At 50.6% G+C, this 26694-nt stretch overlaps 1 protein-coding gene across 3 annotated transcripts; it reads left to right on the top strand.

Annotated features, from left to right (window-relative positions):
- Positions 1-2227: 2227 nt before the first annotated feature.
- LOC112113462 (neutrophil cytosol factor 2) lies at positions 2228-26433 on the top strand. Of its 3 annotated transcripts, none has more exons than XM_026655953.2 (15): positions 2228-2470; positions 3435-3517; positions 4212-4320; positions 5993-6127; positions 6854-6961; positions 7953-8012; positions 9453-9496; positions 11108-11249; positions 12468-12524; positions 13220-13317; positions 17590-17618; positions 19814-19952; positions 20033-20144; positions 22447-22618; positions 25859-26433. In XM_026655953.2, exons 1-15 carry the CDS (start codon positions 2297-2299, stop codon positions 25954-25956), a joined length of 1560 nt encoding a protein of 519 aa, XP_026511738.1. In that variant the 5' UTR covers positions 2228-2296; the 3' UTR covers positions 25957-26433. The 3 variants fall into 3 exon arrangements, with proteins under 3 accessions (XP_026511738.1, XP_024065520.1, XP_026511739.1); XM_024209752.2 differs by lacking the exon at positions 17590-17618 and adding an exon at positions 19036-19082 and having other exon boundaries at positions 12468-12530; positions 13235-13313; positions 19801-19952; XM_026655954.2 differs by lacking the exon at positions 5993-6127.
- The last annotated feature ends 261 nt before the right edge of the window (positions 26434-26694 follow it).

The raw sequence follows: 26694 nt of genomic DNA, 5'->3' as shown, positions 1-26694 counted from the left end.
GCCAACGGACCCTTTGAAGTCCGCCTCGAGCCCCTCAGGCGGTGACAAAGTGACTTGGCCAGTGTCACAGAACAAGTCAGTGACAGCGCCAGGAGTAGAACCGAGGGCTCCCAAGTACCAGTGCAGTGCCTTTTGGGATCTGTAATCCAGTGTGAAACGCTCCAGGAAATAACAGTCTGCCATACATTTAAAGGCAGAAGACTGAAGGAATGGGAAGGAGAAAGTAGGGAGCAGGGTTTGCTGCCTCTGAGCATTTAAATGTCCATTTTAAACAAGAACTGTCTGTGAGTTTTAAATTACTCTTGTACAAAAGACAACAACAGGCCCTGCAGAGGAGAGTTTCCATACTTACAAAGTTTGTTTTCCCATTCCTTTCCTTCCACGTCACTTCACCTGCTCACAGACTTCACTTCGCCTTTCCTGAGGCACAAGAAGATCACAATCCCCTTTGTGTTGCTCGGGGTTGCTATAGTGATCCCACAAGAGCAGGCTGTGCCTGAGTAGATGCTGACAGGGGCTCAGCTTGTAACCTGAGAGCCAGAGGCGAGAGAGAGAGCTGGCGGGTTGGAGATGCTTTGTATTGTGTTTCTGATTAAAAATGAGTCATTGTTTCTCAGGAATACAGATTTCCCCCCGCCACCCACTCTCAAAAGCAGAAATCGGACAAAAGAATTTCAAACAGGATTGGCTGCATAAGATTACTTAGGCTGTAGAAAAGTTGCTGGAGCTTTAAAAACAACACATAGCTCTTCTGTATCCCCTGATCTCACAATATTTTAGAAAGAAAGCTAAATATAAATATCCCTATTTTAAAGATGGGGAAACTGAGGCATGGAGGTACAGTAATATGCCCAAGGATACAGAGATACAGTAACCGGCAAAGCTGGGAACAGAATGCAGGTCACTTGACTCCCAGGTTAATGCTCTCTGCACTGGTCCGTACTGCCTCGCTTCCGGTCAATTTAGTGATGGTGAAAGGGGCCAAATTCACAGCCTCTGAAGACCTCTGTCAATCTGCTGCCCTGCCTTTCTTGTCTTGTGAGGAAACCTATAGGCCCAGACAGAGCTAGTGTAACCCACACACCTACTGGGTGTGGTGTTCTGTCCCATCGAGTGGCACCGAGACCACTTAGCGGGAGAGAGATAAAATGAGTCTCCTCTACAGCCTTAGCTAACAGCCAGGTGGCTTTTAGCTCATGCAGTAGAGGCTCAGGCACTAAGCTCCAGAAGTCCCCAGTTCAATCCTACCTGCCAACGACCGAGGTCTGTCGGCGTTACAGTAGTACCTGAGCCAGGAAGAACGCAATGCACAGAAAAAGGAGAAGAAACAATTCTTTCCCATGTAGAAAGAAGTTGCATGCGGTTGAGCAAAGCTCTGGAAAGATCCTGTCTGCCCTGCTCTCGAGGGGACAGGTGCACTTGAAGCACAGGACGAAAGAGAGGTGGAGTCATGGGACTGTAGTAATTGCATGGCTGAGGGTGTCAGCTTCCGGGGCAGTCAAAAGGCAATAGTTGGAGCGGGTTCTTTGGGAGAGTGATAATGTGAAAAAAACAGATTTAAAGCAGGAGTTTTAGAATTTTAATGTCTGGGGAGAAGCCATTGCAGGCTGGCTCAGTTCAGCCAAAGCCACACAGACAGGCCTTGTCCCAGGACTGCTGCAAACACATGGCAGCATTTCACCTCCGAGCCTGCTAGAGGGGCTGCACTTCCCCTTCCCACTCCTGGAGGGCAGAGAAGAGGGTGCAACCAGCACCAAGCTGCTGCTAGGAGCTGCCCTGGGAAACGGTGGAGACACTGCAGGCTACCTTTCAAGGGGGATCCTGGCACTGCACTGAGCAGTCCTGATGCCCTAATTCCTCCAGGATGCATTGTCAGTGCTCTGTGACTCAGCCACGAGTTCACTGACAGACTCACTGTGACAAGCACAATCCCCCAGTCACAAACATCCAGCTGACGGGCCCACATGATTTCAGATGAAGATCCCTGGAAAGCAAAGTCTGAAGAAGTGAGGGGCAGCAGTGGGTGAGGATTTAGAGTGACACATCAAGAATGTGTTAAGAAAAATAATTCACCTTGGCCAGCATCTGCTCTACTTCCCCATCTCAGCAGGGTTGTGTCAGCGACTACCAGTGGGGACACTTCCTGATTGGTTTGCGACACTGCTGGCTCCAGGGCCAGAGGAAACACAGAAGTACAAGCAGGAGAAGTGCAGAGTGGCCTCGTGACTGTAAAGAGCAAAGAAGGGCTGAAGCCAGGGGAGGCCGTCTTTACTCCACTGCAGGCCGCTGCTGCACCATGTCTCTGGCTGAGACCATCCGACTGTGGAACGAGGGAGTGTGTGCTACAGACCGCAAGGACTGGACAGCTGCGCTGGATGCTTTCACCTCAGTGCAGAACCCCCCTTCCAAACTCTGCTTTAACATTGGCTGCATCCACCTGATCCTGGGGAATTTGGCTGAGGCAGAGCAGGTGAGTCACTCCTGTTACTGGCCCCTTTTCACAGGCCAGTCTGACTGACGTACAACAGGGTACAAGCCCAGACTGCTCTGCCAGACAGGCTGACAGACCCGCTGAAACGTGGAGCGACTAAGGAGTGTAGACTGGCCGATGGGACGACTTGCAGACAAGTAGGTCCAACACCTGGCTTGATCTGTAGCCTGACATGCAGAAGGGCACTCAGCACAAATCCAAGGGGGTGGCTGGCAAACTGGCCAGACTGGGTGCAGGGCGGGGGGAGCAGGAGGGGAGATTGACACCCCAATGTAGGGGGCCATATGGAGCATCCCCGAGTGGAACACATCAACATGCAGGGATAACGCAACTGGTTAGAAAGACACAGGGAGACAACTACGGTGCATCAGTTCGCCCAGTTCATTCCTTCTGCCCTACTGAAATTCAGCTAGTGCATGGGTCCCAGCAAGATCCAGGCAGGAAATGGTTTTCCTGATTCAGAGCAGGGACTTGAACCTAGCTCTCCAGTTCCCAGCGAGTGCCCTAACCACCCGGCTATTGGCCATACTGGAGAGCTGTGGGGGGTCCAGAAATTCCACCGTGGACCTAAGAGGCCTTTCCCGACAATTTCCTGACCACCTCTGGTCTCCACTTGGGGCATCAGAAACACTGGTCAGGAGAAATACAGCAGGCATGTAACAGAGGGACAGGCTGCGGGGGAGGAGGCAACCCCTCCCTTGTCTTGCTTCTCTCCATGTTCCCCTTTCTTATTCACTCTTCATTTAGCCCCTTCTCTGGTGGCTCTGCCCTCATGCCTCACCCCAGCCCAGGGCGAGTGTCTCTCCACAGCATGTTCCATTGCTCTGCATTGCTCTAGGACTCCTCCCTGATCCCTAGCCTCGCACTCAATGGCCGGGTCTCCCTCTGCTGCTCTCCGCCAGTCTGTCTGTACTGTGTATGAACCACCTTCTGCTCTCTGCAGGCGTTTGCCAGGAGCATTAACCGTGACAAGCACTTAGCCGTGGCCTATTTCCAGCGCGGGACAGTGTTTTACAGGAGAGAGAAGTAAGTGTTGGGCGCACTCTCCAGAATCGGGGGGTTCATGCTGCCTCTAGGCAGAGCCATTTCCTGGTTCCCAACTGGCTGAGAACAGTCATTTGGCAAGTCAATCCTGTTGTGATGCCAAAGGTGAGTAACTGGGGCTGGGGTACACCTCCCAAGCTAAACATTTTCTCTTGCTTAGAGGCAGAGGACTAGTGGGTTGAGAACAGGTATGGGAGCCTGGGGAATACCCCAGTGTCTTTAAAGACCCCCCCCCCCAAAGACAAAGACAATGGGGGAGACACACAACTAAAACCTTCAGGGCGTGGCCTGTCTCTCACATTGTGCAGCGCCTAGGGCAATGACAATACTATTAACACTGATTGTGGCTTTTAAAATAGCGTGGATGGAGGTGAGAGGCACAGACCTCAGAGTGCTAGGGCTGGCAAACTGCGATGGGCCAGGAGGAGGGGGACGCACTCCCGCCAAGAGATTCTGACATCTGAGACCCTTGAGGCAGCCATATCTCACGTGAATGACTCCAAACAGCCCCAGGACTTGGGTAATGGTAAAAGGCCATTAGTATTCTACGGGCTGGCGGGGTCATCTTAGGGCAACTCAGGGCTAGAGCAGGACTCTGTGGGCTTGAAGGTTGACAGGCAGCCAGACTAGCACAGAGCCGTGCCCTGATGGATTATCACCTTTCTTTGCTCGACAGCTATGAATTGGCCATTGAGGATTTTAAAGAGGTGTTGGCCCTGCTGCGAGGGAACCTGCTGATAGACTACAAGATCCTGGGGCTGCCATTCAGGCTGTTTGCTTGTGAGGTGAGGCGCGTGCAGGGGCTGGGAGTGTTTGAGACAAGCGAGGGCAGCTGGGAAGCCCATGGGAGGTGAAGGAATGGGGTTGCTAACCCAGCGCCACTCAGCCAGTGGGTGCAACAGAGAAGTGGGTCACCAGGGGACACGCAGTCAGTACAGCGGCTGAGAAAGCAGCAAAATCCCAGAGCTGGTAGGACCCCTAGCACATGCACCTGTCTCACAAGCCCCACCTCACCCAGCAACACCAGTTCCACCCCCATGACCAAACTCCCACAATCCTTTGTGCATGATATTGTGGTTCCTAGGTTAAAAAAAAGACTGAGATCACCTCGTGATAACCAGTGAGGGCTGGCTTAGGGCCACACTCCTTCCCGGGGACTCAGCTCTGGGGTGAGAAGCTGAGGATCTGTCTGCAGCCTGGGCTCTTCTCTGTCAGTCAGTCAGGGATGAGCCCCACCTCTACCACCACCGTTGTGGGAGACCGGGGCAGCACTGCTTTCCCTGACACATCATCCTCTCTACCCTGATTATTAGGGCCCTACCAAATTCATGCCTGTGAAAAATGCATCATGGACTGTGAAATCTGATCTCCCCTGTGAAATCTGGCTATTGTAGGGAAGACCAGAGTTGACAGAGTTGGGCGGCTGGAGAGTGGCGGCTGCTGGCCAAGAGCCCAGCTCTGAAGGCAGAGCCACCGCCAGCAGCAGAGCAGAAGCGAGGGTGGCATGATATGGTATTGCCTCTCTTACTTCTGTGCTGCTGCTGGCAGTGGCACTGCCTTCAGAGATGGGTGCCTGACCAACAGCTTCCCTCCAGCTGCTCAGCTCTGAAGGCAGCAGCACAGAAGTAGGGCTGGCAATACTGTGACCCCCCTACAATAGCCTTCTGACCACCCCACCCCCCACGGCTCGGTTTTGGGTTGGGACCCCCCCATGGTTACGATACCATGAAATTTCAGATTTAAATACATATCTGAAAACGTGAAATTTATTATTTTTAAAATCCTGTGATTGTGAAATTGACCAAAATGGACCGTGAATTTGGTAGGGCCCTACTGATTATCATCTGGCAATTAGGCATTGTGGAGACACCACCCCTGGAGGAAAGGGGCGTCTTCCCTAGACTCCCTTGGGATTCAAATCCCATGAGGATTCAAAGCAGGAGTTCACAGCTGGGCAGGTTCTGCCTCACAGAGCTGGACAAAGTCAGGATTTGGCCTTCAGAGCATAGGGACGTAGGAGGTTGATTACTGAAGACTGTTCACTAGGACCGGTAACTTTAGAGATGTAAAACTAGCTTCTCTTTGTATCCAAATCCCCCTGAAAAGGGAGATGAGTTGGCCCTGGTGAGGGCAAGTCACATGGCCCTTGGGTAAAGAGCGTGATCATTGTTAGGAAGGTTACAAGCAGGAAGCAGAATCGTTACAAAAAGAAGCAAGTCCTCTCCTTCCCCCTCAAACACACACATCACCTCATTGCCTTCAGAGAGGCTTTCTGGATCCTCCTTTGGGATGCAAGGACAAGCAAACCCCTCAGCAGCGTCCTCAGGCAGCGGGTGCCATATGCAGTAACGTGGGCCATCGCAGGTCTGCATTCTCCCCTCTGGCGTAGGCCACTGCTCTGCGGTGGGAGTGGGTCAGTGGAGATCGCCCATTCTCTGCTCCCTGTCGACCTTGCAGGTGTTGTATAACATAGCCCTGCTCTATGCCAAGCTGGAGGACTGGAGAAAAGCTGAAGAGCATCTGACGCTGGCGATAAGCATGAAGACTGAGCCCCGGCACAACAAGATTGACAGGGCGATGGAAGCCATCTTGGTAAAGAATAACACTAGGGATTGCTCAGTGGGTCTTTTCCTATCTAGGCTCACACTGAAAAGCTAGGGACCTGTAGGGATGAGAGAGGCTCTGAATTCCAGGAAGGCGAGAAACTGTCCTTGATCAGAGACTTTACAAGAGCAGCAGAAAAAGCTGAGAAATATTGCAGGAAATGTGGGTTTCAGGGTAGACGGTGGGATTTGCAGGTGAGTGGGCTTGTGAGGGGATGGTTGGGCCAAGTGGGCTTTTTTTGTGGGGAGTGGGGGTTGAAGCAAGGGGGTGGTCGGGCTGAGTGGGGAGGGGCTGGGTCATGGGGCGGTTGTATTGAGTGGGGTTGCAGGGAGGGGGCAGTTGCGGGGAGGGGGCGGTTGGATTGAGTGGGGGTTGTGTGGAGGGAGTGGTTGGGCAGGGGCTGTGGAGAGGGGGCGACTGGATTGAGTGGGGGTTGTGGGGAGGTAGTGGTTGGATTGAGCAGGGGCTGTGGGGAGGGGGCGGCTGGATTGAGTGGGGTTGTGGGGCAGGGGACAGTTGGATTGAGCGGGGATTGTGGGGAGGGGGTGGCTGGATTGAGTGAGGTTGGGGGAGCTGGCGTCGACACAAATGGGGCAATTGGGTTGAGTTTACATGGAGAGAGTTAAACAGAAAGACAGAAGACAGGCAATGCTGGAGCAAGCTGTGTTCTCCACACGTATCCCTGAAAAGCACTGTGATTTCTGTGTGCTGCAGAAGCATAGACTCTTTGAGCCGGTGGCGATTCCTCCAGGGAAGCTGTTTAGGCCAAATGAAAAGCAAGTGGCTCAGCTGGAGAAGAAGGATTACCTGGGAAAAGCTACGGTAGGAAATTCATCCAAGGGGGAGGAATGAACATGCTGTTTTCTCAAGTTGGGCTGTGGGTCGGAGGAGCCAACTCGCTGGCCTCTGCCTAGGGATCACTACTTCTTTATTATTGGCTGAGTCTTGGCAGCACAGAGGAGAACAGGGAATTGCAGATGTCCCTGCCCTGAGGGACTCAGCCACTTGTAGGGGGAGGGAAATCAGTAGAAATCCATTTTAAAATTTGGAAGCTGCATGAATAAAACAAGAAAACTGGCCTGTGTGCAACCATGTTTTCAGACCCCCTTCAGTGTGTGAGAGCCAAACACTGCGGCACTGACCTAGCCCGTGAGAACCGGGAAGCGAATGGCCAATTCGTTCCCTTGCCACTGCCTGAGCCAGAAAATAAACCAGCAGCAGCTGAGGTGCAAAGCAGATCAGCCAACCAACAGCCTGTCAGCTCCAGTGCTCCCAGGGGCTGTCAGTAATGCACGTAAGGGTGTCTGGTTTCGAAGGCCAGGATTTTCAAAATAGCCTAAGGGAGTTAAGGACCAAAACCACACTGAAAGGGAGCTGGGAACCTAGCTGTCTCCAGATGCTTTGAGAAGCTCAGGCTACAAATATAGCTGAATTTTAAGCCACTAGTGTCCCTTGCAGTGCTCCAGGGGCAAGGCTCAGGCCTGAGAGCTCACTCCCGGGAGAGGGCAGGCTCAGGTGCCCTGCAGCGCAGTTGAAAGTGTTTAGCCTGAAGACACGGCTGCTCGTCTTGAACCAGGGCTGGGTGTTAGAACCACTAGAGGAACAGCGGCCCCCATGGTGGTTGGGTCAGGAATACATGGGAATTGGAGCAGTTAGCAGGAATTTTCCAAAGCTGGAGAGTCAGGGCCATGGGAAGGTTAGATTACAGTGAGTAGCAAGCAAAAGCGTGGGAGCAAGGGGGCAGGAGAGGGAGTGGGAGCTGGGGAAAGCCAGAGAAGAACCAAGTAACGACCTTTCCCCTCTTTGTCTGCAGGTCGTGGCGTCTGTCGTCGACAAGGATAGTTTTTCAGGGTTTGCTCCGCTTCAGCTGCAGGTGAGGCAGCATTGGGTGCGTCGTAACATGCTTAGCACAATACAGCAAGTGCTGCCAATGAGAGAACGTGTGCACGCGTCTGCACTGCAATCACAGATGACACAGCAGCTAGATTTGACCTCGTTAGCTCAAACAGCAGCAGCAGTGATGGCACAGGCAGCAGCCCGGGCTAGCTGCTCCAGCCCACACCCAGCGTCCTGGGTGGCACTGTACAACCCGTGCTGCTGGGGCGTCACTTCCACTGTGATGCAAGCTAACTAGAGCAGGGCTAGTTTGGTTCTGTCCACGCATGCGGCAGTCCCACCTGATTGTCGCATCCACACACCCTGCGTGTGAAGCTGATTTTCAACAACTTGCAGGAAATCCAACAAGACCCGGATGGTTCAGCTGTTATTTTCCCTCCTTCTCTCTCCCTCCTGCCAGCCTCAGTTTCCTGACAAACACACCTCCCCACTAGGGCTTCAGCTGTCATTTGCTGCTTCTCAGGCCATTCCACCGGTTCAGACTCGTGAGCCACCAGAAGGCTTTCATTAAAGTTCCTTGAAAGATTATCAAGGAAGTGAGGTAACCACAGGGCCAGCAGGCGTATGTTCTCTTGTGAACTGAAACAGCTCCACTGCAAGAATAAGCGGGCCGTTCCCACTATGGCAAGAGGCCGATAGCACGTTTCCCTACCGTTCAGTAGTATGACCATATTTAATGTAGCAGAGCTCTTGGAAGCGGTGGTAAAATTGGCTAAGGATCCAAAATGATTTGGTTTAAGACTAGAGATTGTGTAGTGCTGCAGAAGGGCCTAGCAAAGCTAAGCACCACGATGGCAGCTGAAATTCATGAGCAGGTGAGTGCATGGTGCTGCATATTAAAACAAACAATGAAGTGGCTGAATGGGCTCTGGGTTAAATTGTGGCCTCTTAGGGTCTGTCTAAGCTGCAGTTAGACCCCTGTGGCTGGCCCGTGCCAGCTGACTCGGGCTCACGGGGCTTGGGCTAAGGGGCTGTTTAATTGCAGTATAGATGTTTGGGCTCAGCTGGAGCAGGGCTCTAGAACCATGCAAGGTGGGAGGGTCCCAGAGCTCAGGCTGCAGCCTGAGCGTCTACACTGCAATTAAACAGCCCCTTAGCTCAGGCCAGCTGGCACAGGCCAGCCGCAGGTGTCTAATTGCAGTGTAGACAGACCCTTAGGGGAATGAGCCAAAGTGACATGAACATCTCCTGAGCTGGCTGCCAAATCACAGCAATGGTCCTGGGGGCAAATAAAGGGTTGGGCTGCACTGAGAAGGGAACAGAGATCGTGCCATTGCCAGTATTAAACTGCTGGTCTGTATTAGGAGAAAGGAAACATCCCGAGAAGGGCAAGAGATGTGTTAGGAGCCTGGAGGGATTCCTTTTGCAGAGAGATGAAACCAGCAGGATTATTTAGGTTCTGTTTGTTTGTTTACAGACGCCTGGCCCTCCACCCAGACCAAAGACGCCAGAAATCCTCCGGTGAGTTAAACGAAGTCTAGGGGAGTTAAACAAAGTCGGGGGTGGGAGGCATCAGTTTATGCAAGGTGCTGCACCAGGCTCAGATGACTGGTCCTATATAAAAGCAGAATAGTAGTAATGTGTGTAGCACCTGTCCCAGTATCGAGGCTCTGTGCAGTTACAGCTCCCAGACTGGCCATGTCACACGCACACTCGCTCTATATTGGGTACTGGATTTCCTCCAGTTCTGGTGCTGGTTGCATTCAGAACAATGCCACCCCTAACAGGAGTCGGTAACTTACAGCTGTAATGCCAGATAGGTTCAGCTCCCTATCTACTGTCCCGTGTGCTTTGGGGATGCAGTCTGAGTGAGCGATGGAAGGAGTGAGGAGACTGCGTGTGGGGGGAGGATGAGAGATGGCATCAGACACTAGCCCCATTGCAACAGCACAAACATCACGTTTCTGTTTGCCTAACCTAGCAACTTCCATCCTAATTTAGTGGCAATCATATGCAGTTCTGCGTTCAGAGGGGCTCAACCTAGGATTCCCTGAAGTGCCATGGAAAACCACATGCTCTTTACTAGAGTGCTGAGGCCAGCTGCTCTTTACTCTGTGTAACTGAGCTCCCCCAGCCTCGTGCTTTACGTACCAACTGTGCTGAAGCAGCAGAGGGGTTTCCTGTTCTCCTAGCCTGAGCTATCCCCAGGCAGCGTGAAGACACGCTGCAGAAGAGCACAGGATGCTGACAGGCCCTCAGTTGTCTCCAGGAGTCCTACAGCGCGTTTTGCTCTGATACTAGAGAGGCAGGATTGCTCTCGCCTTCCTCGTCTCTCCTTAGCCACAGTGCTTGTATTCCCACCTTGAAAAAACACTGCAGCTCCCTCTGGTGAAAGGCCACACATTGAAAACTGCCATAGATAAAAGGCTTAAAGTGACAAGGGGCTTAAGCAGGGAAACAGGAGCCTGGCTGTATTCAGAGAAAGGGCTTGTGGGGTGGCCATATTTATTCCTTCACCGACTCCAGTTCCCAGGCACTCCCTCTGCAGATCAAATGCTCAGTTTCATTACTGCCCTCAAACAGCGCCCGGGCTCCCAGAGTCAAGGATTCCTGCTGCCTCTCATATCAGCGCCTGGAGGACACTGTGCAATCAGCTCTTAGTTTGCTTATGGGAGGCAGTGTGGGGCATTAAACCGGGAGCCAGAAGTCCTGGGCTCTCTTCCCAGCCCTGCCACTGACCTCCCGAATGACCTTTGGCAAGTCACTTTGCCACTCTGTGCCTTAGTTTCCCCATCTATAAAATGGAGCCAGGTAATGATACTTATTACTTACCTGCTTTGTAAAGTGCTTGGAGGTATATGGGGATGATGTACTTGGTGCTTTGATACCACAGTGAGGGGTGCATCGGGCCAAAATCCAGCTCTCTGTTCTCCCACTGCAGAGCTAATGGGGTAAAATGAGCAGATAGGGTGAGGGAGGACGATGTTCTTCTGACATAGTGATTGTGACAGCCTCAGCCACTAGAAAAAGAGGGAGGAGGGGAGAGGCCCAGGAGAACAAAAGATCCAAGACAAAGCTAAGGAAGGCGGCAGCACTCTTCCCAGCTGACCCAGCCATTGCTTCCCCATCTAGGGCCCTGGAAGGGGAGCCTCACCGTGTGCTGTTCGAGTTCACGCCCGAGACCGCAGAGGAGCTGCAAGTCCTGCCGGGAAACATTGTCTTTGTCCTGACGAAGGGGAAGGACAACTGGGCCACCGTTATGTTCAACGGGAAGGTACTTAGAGCCCATTCCACACGTGGGCTTTGCCAGGCCAGTGCTGGCACTTGCTAAGGGCCTGCTCCTGCTCCATTGAAGGCAATGCCAAAGCCCCCACTGACCTCTATGGGGCATTGCCAGGCCCCAGTTGCTGGGTGGGTTTGCTGGGTTGCTTTGTATGTCATTGCTTTTCTGCTGGGACCTGGTATCTGACCCATGTGTTTTAGGGTCCTCGCTGCAGCCTGCAAAGTGCTGCAAACACAGACATGTTTCTAGGCTTGGTAGGATCCTTCCCTGCTACAGCTACCTGAGGGAGCTGTTTCCTGGCATCCTCTAATTCCATCAGCCAGCATCTGAGCACAGACTGCCTTGCTCACCCGCCCCAGCCCCACCTCAGGCTGTCTGGCCCCTGCAGGGCATTTCCACCCACCTTCTCACTGTGGGATCCGTAGCTTGTTCCTTGCATCCCCGCTAGCTGCTCCCTCGGCCCTGCATTTCTACAGTGCACCCCATGCACTTTAATAGTACCCATCACGCCACCCCTGGGAGGTCCCTGTTTTACAGGTGGGGAAGCGGAAGCCACAAAATGACTTGCCCCGGTGAAGCAGCAAGCGAGTGGCAGAGCCAGGAAGGGGATGCTGGGCTCTCACCTCCAAGGCCTGACCACACTTCCTTCCTGTACAGCTGGTCTCATTCAGCACCTCCCCCCATCAATTGTTAGTGACCTTCAAAAGGCCATCCAAGCCCCGCCTTGCCCTCAGATGCATCCCTCACCCCAAAGTGCAAGAGCCCTGAGGTTGCACCTGCAGCCAGATCCCTCACATGAAAGCAGTCTCGGGCACTAGCCCCAAGCTGTGTCAGCCCACACTAGCTTCGTGACACAGAAGTGCAAGCTGTCTGAGAAAGGCCACCAAGAGCAGATTGGTTGCTATCTGATCAGATACCATGCAGGGGGGCATGCTCCCTGTTCTTAGATGATCCTCCTCCTGGGACAGTAGGTTCAGCTCTAGGCTGCTCAGACACCTCTCTGAACTGGAAGAGGCCACAAGAAACAAATCTAAACTCTGCAGCAGCTGCCCTTCCAGGCTACAGGTGTAGAGGAGACCCCCAGACTGATGGGCATGGTTGAGTTGCTCCTTCCCAGCCTGTGGTTCTACCCATATGTTAATGTGTAATGCTGTCGCAGTCTCCTCCTAACCACTCCTGCTTTTGTCTGTGTGTCTCCCCTCCCCACAGAAAGGGATTGTCCCCTGTAACTACCTTGAGGCCGTGGAGCTCCAGAACCAGCCGCAGGTCCGGGTAAGCCAGACTGGCACACTAGCAGCCCCTTTGGAATAGATATTTCCCAGCAGAGTGGTGTCTCACACCAGGAGAATGATGCTGCAGCTCACCAGAGCCTACAGCGCTGTCACTGTTACTGTATGCAGGGGCACCTGCCTGCAGCACCCCCCCAGCGCCCACTGCCTCATGCTCTCCAGCCCTGCATGGTCACGAGGGTTGCATGAATTGCTCCTGGAGCACCAAGGACTCCCCCAAATCAGGATGACCAAGGCACCCCACCTTCATGAATGTCCATATACCTCGGCAGATGCGGATCCCATGGTCCATAGTGTGGTAGCCAGGGATTGCCTGCGCTGCTGGGAGACCGAGTGTTTCATCACCCTGCTCTCCATCAGGACCTGAATGGATTGAGAGACGTAGAGGCTCTGCCAGGCAGTTCCCTCCATACACACACTGTCCCCTAGGGGTACCACCCAGCACTGCAGCACTATCACACATGGTGGGGAGCTGAGCTAGGGCTACCCAAACCACCCCTCCAAGATCCCTGTGGCCAGTGAGTCCCAGCAGGGATGCGAGGCCCAGATCCTACCACCCAAGATCCCAAAGCAGCAGCTCTGCCCGGTGTACTAAAAGGGAATCTCACACGCAGGACAGCAGGGCCCCAGCTCCCCAGTGCTGCCCCCGGCTGATAGTAACACTAACTGTAGTCACATCCTTCACAGGAGGAAACCCCTGCTGAGTTGGACATCCCTGCCCCACCCAGTTCCACCGCTCCGGAAAAGCCCAGGTCTCCAGCACCAGGTCAGTGACCGTCGCACCTGGGGATCACTGAGACGGCAGTAGCTGGTGGGAACAGGCACTCGGTGTTAGTTTCACCCTATCTGATGGTGTGCCCCCTCTTTCCTGCAGCCCCCAGTATACCCTTGCTCTGCTGTATCTGCCCTGGGGGAATTCGTCCCAGCCAGCTGCAGCTCTTGTGTGGCCCTTATTTGCTGTTGGAGCAGTAGAGAGCGGCCAGAGCAGGGGCCAGTCATTTGTAGTGTTCTATGGCATAGCGCTGGTGATGGACTAGAAGAACAGAGGGTTGGATTGTCACAAGCCTTCAGGTCACTTGGAAGCACTTTGAAAGTGTGCTCCTAAATCACGTGGACACTTAAGAACCTCCCACCCTAAATCCTGTCTCACTGGTGGGGAACAGTACAAAGTCAGGGCCCAGAGCTGGCACAGCATCTGGGTACAAGCGGGGCGTGTTTGGGAGGAAGATGCTCGTGGTTTGCAGGCTGCCCGCTGTGGACACTCACTGCCTTTGAGGGGTTAGTTGGGACTGTTAGACCCAATCTTGCTGCTTTAGCTTTAAATGTGGGCTTCTCTCCCAGGGCTCTGAACCCTGCTCCAAATTATTTGGCCCCTGCTTGGGCTTTCAGAGACTCCCACTGCTTGTTCAGTGCTGCTGGGACAGGGGGCACGAGGGCCGTGTTTGAAAAGCTGCTTGAACCTTCAATTCCATCTCATATGGACAGTCAGGCTGATTTTACTCCCTCAGAAGAAAAGATCCTCAGTGTGCCTGGCTAAGGGCTGTCTGGACTGTGATGAATGCTGCACCCCCAGTGTACGCACACTCAGACACTGTTACTGAGAACAATCGGTAATGGGGTAGTGCCGAGCGGCGCTTACTGAGATCAGGGGCCCATTGTGCGAGGTGCTGTACAGACAGTCCCGAACTCCCTACTTATCATTTCAATAGACAAGTCAGACAAAGGAGTTGCTGTTGTCCCCATCCTGCAGAAAGGGAACTGAGGCACAGAGTAAATTAAGTATCTTGTCCAAGGTTGCAGAGCTGAGAACTAAACCCACTTCACTCACCTCCCAGTGCAGGGAAATCAGCACAAGACCATCCCATAGCAGGCTGCTGCCTGCCTTTCCTGGGGCTGTACACTCTGTCACTGTATGTTGCGCCATTTAAGATGGACCTGGGTTTGCAGCAGCAGTGGCTGACTTCACTGCAAGCTGCTGGAGTCCCCAGTTCCACACTATTCTCCAGCATTTGCCTGATAGGAGAAGGAGGGGGCTCCAATTGCTGAATGAAGGTGTGAAACTGTCCCATTCGCCAAGCCCAAAGACAGCGTCCTCTGACCCCAGAGTGGAAAGCAGCTGTGTGCTGTAAGGCGTCAGCTGCTAGCAGCCCTGTTGGACCTGGACCAGAAGCACTCAGCTGTGCTAAGACACAGTGGTTAACACTTTTTAAAGCTGGCCAGGCTGGTGGAGGGTGAGGCTGAGAGGAGAAGAGGATGAGTGAGCGTGTTCATTCCAAACCCTTTGAAACCATCTCGTGGGGAGCGTCGTGTCTGAATGACCAGATCTGAGACATTGTTGGCACCCTAGAAGATCCTAATCTGGGGTTCTAATGTTGGAATGGCTTTTCTATTAGACCAGCGGTTCTCAAACTGTGGGTCAGGACCCCAAAGTGGATCGTGACCCATTTAAATGGGGTTGCCAGGGGTGGTGTTAGACTTGCTGGGGCCCCGGACTGAAGCCAAAGCCTGAGCCCCACGCCACCACCCAGGGCTGAAGTTGAAGCCCGAGCCCCATTGCGCCCAGGGCCGAAGCCAAAGCCCAAGGGCTTCAGCCCTGGGTGACGGGGCTCAGGTTACAGGTCCTCCCCACCTGAGGTTCAGGGCTCGGGCGGGCTCAGGCTTTGGTCCCCCTTCTGGAGTCATGTAGTAATTTTGTTGTCAGAAGGGGGTCGTGATGCAATGAAGTTTGAGAACCCCTGTATTAGACAGCAAAAAACTGCTTACCATCTTTGGCCTCATTTGATGCAATTTTGGGTGGCTGCCTGCAGTTGGATGATCAGGATCAGGATCAAATGTAAATGTATTGATAAATGCAAAGTAATGCCCATTGGAAAACATAATCCCAATTATACAGGCAAAAAAGCGAACAGAATGTTGGGAATCATTAAGCAGGGGACAGATAAGACAGAAAATATCATATTGCCTCTATATAAATCCATGGTATGCCTACATCTTGAATATTGAGTGCAGTTGTAGTCGCCCCATCTCAAAAAAGATATATTGGAATTGGAAAAGGTTCAGAAAAGGGCAACAAAAATTATTAGGGGCATAGAACAGCTTCCATATAAGGAGAGACTAATAAGACTGGGACTTTTCAGCTTGAAAAGAGACGGCTAAGGGGAGATATGATTGAGGTCTATAAAATCATGATGGGTGTAGAGAAAGTAAATAAGGAAGTATTATTTATTCCTTCTCATAACACAAGAACTAAGGGTCACCAAATGAAATGAATAGGCAGCAGGTTTAAAACAAACAAAAGGAAGTATTTCTTCACAAAGGCCAAGACTATAACAGGGTTCAAAAAAGAACTTGATAAATTCATGGAGGATAGGTCCATCAATGGCTAATAGCCAGGATGGGCAGGGATCGTGTCCCTAGCCTCTGTTGCCAGAAGCTGGGAATGGGCAACAGGGGTTGGATCACTTGATGGATTACCTGTTCTGTTCATTCCCTCTGAAGCACCTGGCATTGGCCACTGTCGGAAGACAGGATACTGGGTTAGATGGACTTTTGGTCTGATACAGTATGGCTGTTCTTATGTTCAGTGGACTCTGCTGAGGGACTTTTTTTTACATTGACTCATGGTCTTAGCAGAGGTCTTCAGGGAACCTGAAGATGTGTTCTCCACTCAAAGTGCAGTGGCTGTCAAAAAAGCTAACAGTGTTAGGAACCATTAGGAAAGGGATAGATAATAAGACAGAACATATAATAATGCCCCTATATAAATCCATAGTATGCCCACACCTTGAATACCGTGTGGAGTTCTGATCACCCTATCTCAAAAAAATGTTTGAATTGGAAAAGGTACAAAGAAGGGCAACAAAAAAAAAATTAGGGGTATGGAACAGCTTCCATATGAGGAGAGATTAAAGAAGACTGGGACTATTCATCTGAGAAAAGAGATGACTAAGAGGGTATATGATCGAGGTCTATAAAATCAAGAATGGTGTGGAGAAAATGAACAGGGAAGTGTTATTTACCCCTTCATATAACACAAGAACCGGGGTCACCCAATGAAATTAACAGGCAGCAGGTTTACAACAAACATAAGGAAGTACCGCATCACACAGCACACAGTCAACCTGTGGAACTCTTTGCCCAGGGATGTTGTGAAATCCAAAAATATAACTGGGTTCAAAAAAGAATTAGCTAAGTTCACTGAAGTTAGGTCCATCAATAGCTATTAGCCAAGATGATCAGGGAAGCAACCCCATGCTCTGGGTGTCCCTAAACATCTGACTGGCAGAAGCTGGGAGTGGACAACAGGGGATGGATCACTTGATAATTGCCTGTTTTGTTAATTCCTTCTGAAGCATCCGGCACTGGCAGAAGACAGGACACCAGGCTAGATGGACCATTGGTCTGACCCAATATGGCCAGTCTTATGTTCTAAATCTTTTAACCCTGTTCATATATCCAGCATAACTTTAATTTCCCCCTGCCCTCTAAAGAAGCTGCAACTCCTGAAGTGGCATAAGCTTTTTAGTCTCCGAAGGTTAACATGAGCAGGAAACAAACACCTAAGCTTACTTCTAAACTAAGTGGTCATTAGCCACTGCCTGCAAGATCCTGGCTATTGACAGCCAATTCCCCATAAAGCATTGACAATGAACAGTCACCAATCCCCTAGTCTGAACTGGATCGTGGGCAGTGCTGTGCTGGTAAATGAAGCGTTGCATGGCCCCAGAACAGGCAGAACCAAGGAGCAGCAGGGTAGGCAGAGGCTCTGGAACGGGGCTTCCATCCTGAGCAGGAGAACCACCTCTACCATGTCACTCCTTGCCCTCTGCTCAGACTGTCAGCAGAGGGGCCACTTTGCACTGGGTTGGATGGTGGCTTGGGGCAGGTGGAAACAGCTGCATCTGAACTTGCTTTAGAGCCAGACACAGCTGTCTGTGAACATAATCAGGTGTCGGACAGGGACACAACACTGGCAGCTGGCTGTCTTGTTTGGAACAGAGCAATCACTTTCAAAGGCCACGGCCAAACAAAGCCACCTTCAGAAAGGAGGGAACTAAAGAAATGGATGAAAGTTTTTTTTTTTTTAAATGAAAAAAGACCAAGAATGGCACTCTTTCAGAATGAGAGTTAGTTTGAGCATTTACCAGTTTTTCCAACAATTTGTTAAATTTTTCATAAAAACCTAAAAATGTCTGCAGTGTTTAAAAATTCCCAGAAAAAAAGACTTCCTTTCTTCCAGTCATCTGTACTTCAGAGACACTAGCAGAGTAACATTCACCAATGCTAGCAGAGCTGACAGCCACACCAATTAGCCCTTTGTGGGTCAGAAGGCTCAGGGAACCTTCACATCCAGCAGGCTCTGTAGCCCAGCAAAATCATTAAAACCGAGCACAAATCTCGCAGTGGGACCATATTGAATACCCTGGTGCACTGGCCATTCTGTAATGCCTTCCAGTGTCAAAGTATTAACAAACCAGGGGGCAAATCCTCAGCTGGCATAAACTGTCATAGCTGCATTGACTTCAATTGCACCAGCTGAGGATCTGCTCCCATGAGTTTAACCTTACCCCTGTGAGTTAAGAGTTATCTGCAGTGTACAGAGAAGGAAACAGATGCACAGAGAGATCAGTTGAAAAGTGTTGAGCACCTGGAGTTATGGGAACTCCCCAGTGACTTGCCCCAGGTCACACAACAAGGCAGGGGCAGAGTTGGGAACAAAAGCCAGGAGGTTTGACTCCCAGTCCACACATTAACAGATCTTCACAGATCCAAAACCCTGAGCTGAGACTGTAAGTGGTATGAGAGACGAGAGTTGCATACATGTTTGTACATCATGATCATTAGTTTATCAGTCTAAACACGGGGAGTCTAACTTCCCTTCCGTTCTAAAAATCCAGACCTCTGCCACTTGCGCTAACTTGGCTACCATTAGTGCTGGAACTTACAGTGTCTTGTCAAGTCCTCAGCCTCTCGGAGAGACCATTATAAACTGAACCCTGAGCAAGTCTGACAAATTTCATCCACTGTTACAGTGTGAACCAACCTCCTCTGCTAGGTGCACTATCCAGTGGTTAAGGAGCTCACTCAGCCACACGAATAGCCACACAGTGCAGATTATGTTACGTTACCCAGCAATTTGTGCTTTTATGTTTTAAAAAAATACTGTCTCTATGCCCTATGGTTGCAAAAATAATATTTAAAATGTGAAATCAGGTGTAGATGATGCAGTGTTATTGGCCTGAGTCATAGAAATTTGGGTTGCTTCCATTCATCTCAATGAGGTGCTAACGGCAAAACCTAATGACACTTTAATGATTTCACTCATTTTAGCAGCAACAAGCTAATGTGCTTATCTGTCACTGTTTGATGTAATGAGAGATGTGGGGTGAGGGGGCTGCCATGAATCTGAGCGTATATTTGCATGGAGAGTGACAATAGTTATCTGCTTAGAGTTCATTCACCTACTTTTTCCTCTGCTCTCCATTCAGCTCACGGTCCTGGTACTTCTGGAAAAGAGCAGCAAGAAGCTGCAAAGGTAATGGATGTCCCTGTGTGCTTGTGGAGAGGAACCACTGAAGGGGGAATACATACTGTCCATATACACAAGCATTTATTGTACCTTGGGGTGAATGTTTGCGCTTTTGCAAGTGCTGCAGAACCAGCAACTGCTGTAAAACCAGCAACATTTTTGAGCTTGTCACCTTCTAGACTAATAGCCTCTCTGAAAAGTAATAGCCAGGCTGCGGGTCAGCTGGACAGCAGGATCTAAGACTGTCAATGCATCCAAGCACATCCTTTGACTTTTTACTGTGCTGGTAAGTTAATGATTGGGGTAGCTTTTGGAGAGGTATCCTCTGTCCTCTCCCTGCACAGCCAGGGCAATGCAAGTCTCTCTCACACCATCTGCACTAGCGTGCCCTGACTGGCCAGAGTGAATTGCTTTCAGAGTGGTCAAGAGTGGCTTGGCTTCCCTCCTAGAATTGCCACCGTGTTTGCCAATAAGCCTTAGTTGTGATGGTGGCTTTTGTGACATAGACACTTACCTGCTGGAAAAGCTATTAAGACTCCCTGCTGGTGACCTGCGTCAGAATGGAACCAGTGGCTTAGAGACGAAAGGTTTCTGTTTCCATGCCAGCCCCCTGATTTTTGCAGGCCTCATTCCTCGTCTTTTAATGAGTCATAACTACCTGTATTTATACAATAAGGCTTCTGTGGTGCAGCTTGCAATGTTCAATTCTACTTTTCCCCTGCAGGATGCAGGATCAGCTACCTCAAGCCCATATGTTCTCAAGGTGCATTACAAGTACACAGTAGCAATACCAGTCCGGCTTGGAATCAACTACAGCGAACTCCTGGACACGGTGTGCAAGAAACTGGAGCTCACACCAGAGCATACAAAACTGAGGTGAGCTATTGCCCTGTCTCAGCATCATCCTCATCTTCAGGGAGCTTCTGGTCTCACGCGAATTTTCCTGTATGGCACAGGTACCGGCCTGCAGAGAGTGAGGAGCTGGTAACTCTGAGCGAGGACAGCATGAAGACAGTATGGAGTCACGCTAAGGACTATTGCCTGACACTGTGGTGCGACGTCACAGAGGTCAGTAACCCTGGGTTCTAATGCTCGCTGACTGTGGACAGCTTCTGGCACCAGCATTCCTAGCTTATCAGCAGGGACTCCTGCTGGCTGAATTTGGGAGAGAAATACAGTATTTAAGAATATTTCAAATATGATATTTGAAAGTCATTCAGTCTGAGGGACAGTAATAGAGAGAATGTGGTAAATCCAGAGCTGAGGGCCAAACTCAAAGGTGCTATGTAAAGTGGTGTAAAACTCCCCATGGCCCTCAAATATGCAGCCTGGGTGTGGGGGTCATTATGCAATGAAGTTTGAGAACCTGTGTGTTTGAGGTAGCACCCATTGGTGTAACTTACACCCCGGGACCCAGAAGGTGTCTGCTAAAGTAGATGCAGTCTGGTACATTCCTGTCTCCTGGCCAGTTACGCTGGCATGGACTCTCTTGGAATCAGTGGGGAATTCAGAGGTGGTGTGAGTGTGTGGGGGTGGAGAGGGGGGCTGTGTGCATGACAGGGCATTACATGGGTGAGAGACCACTTAAATCGGAATGACTCTGAGCCGGGGTAGTGTGCACTGGGGCAGGGAGTTAGAAGTTGTATCAGCTTGTGCTCACCTCTAAATTTGGGCCCAATTTATTCAGATTTGGGCTCCTGTATGACAAGCCCACGCCCATCCCTCCCCAGCTACCAGGAACTGGAAGGCAGGGCCAGAGGTGCAGGGGGGCATCTCGAAGAAGCCAGCCCTTCAAAACGAGCGATCAGCTCCTTTCTCCACCGTACCTACCCTGCAATTCCCGTCTTTCACAGGCTGCAACACCCCACCCCAGGCCACTGCTGTGCTTGGGTCCCAAATGCAAAGGGGACCATCACACTTGGCGCAGCACAGGCCGTCTCTCAAGGACTGGATAGCCCATTAAGCGGGAAGAGGTTGTGTGAAAGTCTAGAAACAAAAGGCTTGCTGGGGTGAAAGCCTGCAAAGTGTGCTGGGGGCCAGGTGGCAGCTCCCTGGAACAAGCCCCCCAGCAATCCCACTCCCAGCAGTGGCTAAGTGCAGAGGCTGGTTTGAATTTTTAAAGACAGCGCCTCCAGAGAATGCCAGAGCCCTTGCGGGAGGCTCTAACTTTAAACTTCTCAGGTGGTGGGGGTCCTTCCGAGCCCTCTTCCACTTGCCTCCCCAAGAACTCAGTTCCACTCCAGATTTCATCCCATCCCTAGAATAGTGGAGCAGGTACCTGTGCTGAGCAAGGCGAGCAGCAAGGCCCAAGCAAGAGAACTTCATTCTCCTTTGGTTTTGCACAGACCTTTCTTTGACCTCGTGTACAACCCCAGTCCTCTAGTGAAATGAGTCAAGCTACTGAGGCACCCAGCCCTGTATGCCCTGCATCTGTTGGTGACCTAGGTAACCATCAAACACAAAGGCGGGCACAACCTAGCTCTGATGAGCAGTGCAAGGGTGGAGAGAAGCCTGGCTTTGAACCCAGGCATCTCAGTGGTGATCGAATGTCCTGCAAAGGACAGCCTGGCCTCCTGCTGCACTCAGCCAGCTGCTGGAGCTGCAGGAACAGCTCTGAGAGGCATTTTACCCCCTGAGCGCGCACACTGCAGAGCGTCAGAGGGGGACAGAAGCAATGCCCATCTGTGTTTCCCCATAAGCCATTCCTGTCACATCAGTGCAGCCTTGCGGAGGCGGGGGGCAGTTGACACTTCAGGGGCTTTGGCAATGGATGCTTTCCCCAGGGAGGTTGGGTGGGTTTGACCCCTATGCATGGGTAGATTCCCTGGTGGGCCAGCTGTTGATTTCTTGCTCCTGCCTTGGAGACAGACTCAGCCCCCTCGACCCAGCTGTACCAGGCGAGGATCAGTGAGTGCAGGCCATGCCCACCACTTCACTGGCTATTTGAGTCCTGGGCTGATCTCACAGCAGGAGCCTGGGAGCCAGGCTTCTGGCTACAAGTGAACCTAGAAGGGCCCAAGTCCCACTCCTAGTATCTTACACTTCTGTGATGCCGTTCACACAAGGACCTCAGCATGCTTCACAAAGCATTAGAGTGCACACTCTATTCCCCTCCCCCCGCCTTCGGGCCACAGCGCCCCCCGTAGGTACAGTAGATAAGATATAGGATAATTACATTGCCCACGAACTACCAAATGGGTCTGTCTGGATAGAGGAAGACATACACAGTTCATCTGACACACAAGTAAACTTACAGTGTAAGAGCATTGCTAGCTCCTCCTGTGAAATTCAGTCAGTAGCTTTTCTTACATAGACATGCATATTAAAGGAAACACCAAGCGGCATCTCAACAGGCTGTTTCCTGTATTAGGGAGACAAAGATTTACCCAGAGGGGAAGATGGCCAAGCTGAGGAGGGTATCCAGAAGACACCACCACAACAGCTGGAAGCAAACCATGTGGTAGCTCGATACAGTTATGAAGCCATCCAGCCCGAGGACCTGGAGTTCCAGGCAGGAGATGTGATACTCGTTTTATCCAAAGGTAGGTTTATGCTGCTGGGACCTGGACTGGGCCCCCCAGTTCTGGTAGGAGCACTGGCCTGATTGCAGAGGTGCTGAGCACCTTCAGCAGCTCCCGTTGAGTTCAGTGGGTGTCCTGGATATCCAGCTCCTCCAAAAAAACCATGACAAAAAATCCTTGCAAGTTAATTCAGCCAGCTGTTATCTAACAGTAGCTCTTCAGCAAGTCACCTTTCTGCTGGGCATAGATGAGTCAGTTGAGAACTTCTCCGGCTGCTTCCCCAATCTGTTTGTTCTTACCCTGCATTTTGTGCTTTGTCGGCTCAGCCACATATTGAGTCAAGCAGGCGAGACCAGTAGAACTCCCCTATTTCCAGCTGCTTCCGCACCCCTGGCTGAGGCCCAGGCTTCTCTACCTTCCAACCTGCAGAGAGTAATCCCTTTGCTGCAAAAGCCAGCATTGCGTGTGACACTTTACCATCGCTGGTCTTTGCAGTAATACAAGCTTGCTGAAAGAAGCTTGGTTAGAGGCTGTTGGGTGTGGTCTTAGGGCTGTGGGGATAATGCTCAAATCCTGCAGGTTGAAAGTGTGGGAGAAGATAAGAAAGATGCCTTCCTTCCTTCCCACCTCCAAGAGATGGGCATTTTTAATCTGAAACCTGCAAGATGAGTCCCTGGTTCCCTTTACTCTAGAGATCCCCCATTTAGGCCTTGTCTATACAGAGAAAAAAATTGCACCAGTAACTACATCAATTTGTTTACACTGTTGCAAATTTTCTTACCATACACAAGGCCTTAGGATCAAACCTGCTAAGGCAGGGGTAGGCAACCTATGGCACGTGTGCCGAAGGCGGCACGCGAGATGATTTTCAGTGGCACTCACACTGCCCGGGTCCTGGCCACTGATCCGGGGGACTCTGCATTTTAATTTAATTTTAAATGAAGCTTCTTAAACATTTTAAAAACCTTATTTACTTTACATACAATAGTTTCGTTATATATTATAGACTTATAGAAAGAGACCTTCTAAAAACGTTAAAATGTGTTACTGGCACGCAAAACTTTAAATTAGAGTGAATAAATGAAGAGTCGGCACAGCACTTCTGAAAGGTTGCCGACCCCTGTGCTAAGGTAAGGGCAGCTTCTGTCCCATGTGCTGCACAGGAAGTGAGCAGGATTTTCAGTCAATTGACTAACCCAATGAAGCAGCAGGCTAAGGAGGGTTTAGGGTCTATACATGGTTTCTAGTTCTCTCTAGTCCAGCTTTGGCTTTAGTCCAGTCGTCCCCAGCAAAAGTTCAGCCCACACACCGATCCTCCAGTTCTATCCTCATTTCCAGGTTTAACAGTATTGGATGTTACCAGGCCTCCCTTTCCAATCCACCTCAGAGCAGCCCTGTCCCACACCTATTAAATACTGCCACATCGGTTTTTGCCCTTTTCTTTTTTAAACACACTACACGTCCAAGCTCAGCCGACTTCACATGGCCTTGAGTTCTATCCTGCTTGAGACATGCTAGTTTGTTAATCACTTTCTCAACATCTGTTTTCCTTTTTGAAAGAAAGGAAAAACCAGGGTGGCCATTTCAGCCCCTGCTATCACCCCCCACCTTTGGAACAAAGCCACTCAATTATTTCCCCAGGCCCTCTCCTAATCAGTTTCCTTTTTCGCTGCACTGTTCTCTGGCAGTGATTGGTTTAGGATAGAATTTTGTATGAACCATTGATCCTTCCCAATACCAGTCCATGGTGTTTCCAGGACAGTTCAAGCTTTATGGGGTGTGAGGATGTGCAGTGGGCCTTGCTGGCAGCGATACTTTGGCCTTGACTGTTTCAGTCTGTGCATGAAGCACAGAGGGAGGACAAGGCTGGTATGCTCCAGTGCAGTTATGAATAGACTACAGCAGGCACAGATAAGGATAAGAACTAGGCTCAGACCTCTGCCCTGAACCGGTGTGCCCACTCCCTTGCCTCAAGAGCTCAGGTTGGAAGAGGGGCGGATTTGGCAGAGAATGAGCATGGCAGGAGAGATGGGTTTTAGTGAATCCCTCAGTATACAAGACCTGTAGCTATATATGACCTTTAGATCTTATGCCTGCTCTAAGGCAGGAATAATTTGGTGGCTGTACAGAGGTTCTGTCATTAATGAAGGGTCTTGTCTTCCTCCACTCCCTCCTTGTCCCACTCAGGTTCTTTTGCCTTGCTTTTATATACCCCAGATGGCACCTGCACTGCACAGGATAAAGCCCTCTAATGCCCTGTGATCCTGCTGCTTCTCTTCACTGAGCTAAGAGTCCTTGCCTGGAAAAGCTGGCTCTTCCTTCCATTCATTTTTTGGAAATTCAAACACTCCATTCATTGCATCATCGCCTCAGCTGCTGTTCTCATCGTGACACTTGCTGGTTTTCGTTCATCTCTATTGCTCTGGTTTGTACTCTCTGATGTGACCAGTGACAGCTTGCAGCTCTAAGGGTGCCAGGCTCTGGTCACACCATATTTGGCTTTGCCCCTTAAGTTTGTTCCATCGTCTTTTATACAGGGCCACCATCCCCCCCAGAACTCGGTCTGTAGGAACTTAGGGCAGTTTGGTGCCTAAATCCCACTGAAAGTTTGGCACTTAGCGGGCTTTTGTGCCTTTGAAAAGCTTCCCCTTATTGTCCTTTGTGCCTCGGCCTGGTACTGGCTGCAACTTTACACTGAAGATCAGTTTTTTCCTCAGAAAGGGAGAGAGAGTCAGAGACTTCACTATTGCTATTGATTTTACCTGGAAGACGTTCAGGGTTTCATACTAGTGCCCATCACCATAGTATCCAAGATAATACTTCTGCGTCCACCTACTTTTATAATCTCCCCTTCCACATTTCCAGTCAGTCCTCAGGTCCCAGGAATTAATTTTTTTACTTTAAAAAAATATAAAGCAAGATTGCTTTCTTTCCTATCTGCCTAAGGCCTTACTGCTCTATTTACTCCTTCTATAAGCTTGTTTCCCGTGGTTTCAGAAATACCTGCGGTCTCTCCCAGTTCTGCAGCTTATTCTGTTGCCACCTCCGACTTGCGCCTTCGCAGCTGTGCATCCTGTCTGTCCACTGGCTCCTTCAGTTCCTTCTTCTTTAACCACGTCTTTGTCTGACTTTCAGCACATCTATTTACCCATTTGAGGAGCTTAACGGTGCTCTTAGGCACTGTTCGGTTTGTGGGGGGTGACATTGTTTATAAACTTATCCACAGCGAAAAAAGCGTCTCCCTGTAATTTTATCTTCTAGTGAATGAAGAGTGGTTGGAAGGCCAGTGCAAGGGGAAGGTGGGCATTTTCCCCCGAGCTTTTGTTCAAAAAAGTGATGCCGAAAACCCTGAAATCTAATTCCACAGAAGCCTGAGGACCCCAGGACGTGCAACAGTAGCATTTAAGATGTCTCCTCTCATTAACCATTGTATACAGAAATGTTACCCTCGTGTGTAAGAAAAGCCTTAATTTTCTTTGTTTCACCTTTTGGTTTGCCCCAGCTCTTATTTAAACATGTCCCAGTTAGCACCTTGTTTATGAACCATCTCCCAGCACGGAGACCAGCTACTCAGGCCTGCCTGAACAGTTGTGCTTTTAGACCACTTGAGAAGCAGCAGCTCTCCCCACATCTATTCTGCCTCTGGCAAGAATCAGGAATCCGCTTCTCAAAGAGGGCAGTACTGGTCTATTTATGGCACTGCCAGCAAGAATGTAAAAGGAGCTGGCAGTCAGGAGAGAAGGATCAGGACAGGTTAATCCTGCCACATCATTAGTCACCTGACTGTCAGCCTCCACAACCCTACTTCTCCCTTTCCCCCTTCCAACATGACTGTCTTTTTTCTGCTCCATCATTCAATAAAATGGCTCTTCTTTCAGTGCTTCACCTTCACTGACTAGCAGCTGGGATTTCTCAAAACCCTTAGGAAGGCACCTTTTCTCATATCAGAGCTACTATCCCTTCTGGTAGCACAGGAGCTATGGATAAAGTTACTGTCAAGTCTCTGCACTGACATTTACACTATTGGGTGTCCTACACTTTTTAGGAGACGATTTCCCCATTCTAAGTACTAACATGTATGTTCTGGAAAGCCCCCA

Source organism: Terrapene carolina, unplaced genomic scaffold, assembly GCF_002925995.2.
Source record: "Terrapene carolina triunguis isolate 2854851 unplaced genomic scaffold, T_m_triunguis-2.0 Scaffold211, whole genome shotgun sequence".
Classification (NCBI taxonomy): Eukaryota; Metazoa; Chordata; order Testudines; family Emydidae; genus Terrapene; species Terrapene triunguis.
This window is presented reverse-complemented; position numbering and strand designations above follow the sequence as displayed.

Excerpts from the sequence above, each read along its gene's own strand:
- LOC112113462 (XM_024209752.2), top strand. The coding sequence starts at position 2,297 with ATGTCTCTGGCTGAGACCATCCGACTGTGGAACGAGGGAGTGTGTGCT. Across the intron at positions 3,518-4,211 it reads GTGTTTTACAGGAGAGAGAA|CTATGAATTGGCCATTGAGG; the intron begins GTAAGTGTTGGG and ends TTTGCTCGACAG. Across the intron at positions 6,962-7,952 it reads ATTACCTGGGAAAAGCTACG|GTCGTGGCGTCTGTCGTCGA; the intron begins GTAGGAAATTCA and ends CTTTGTCTGCAG.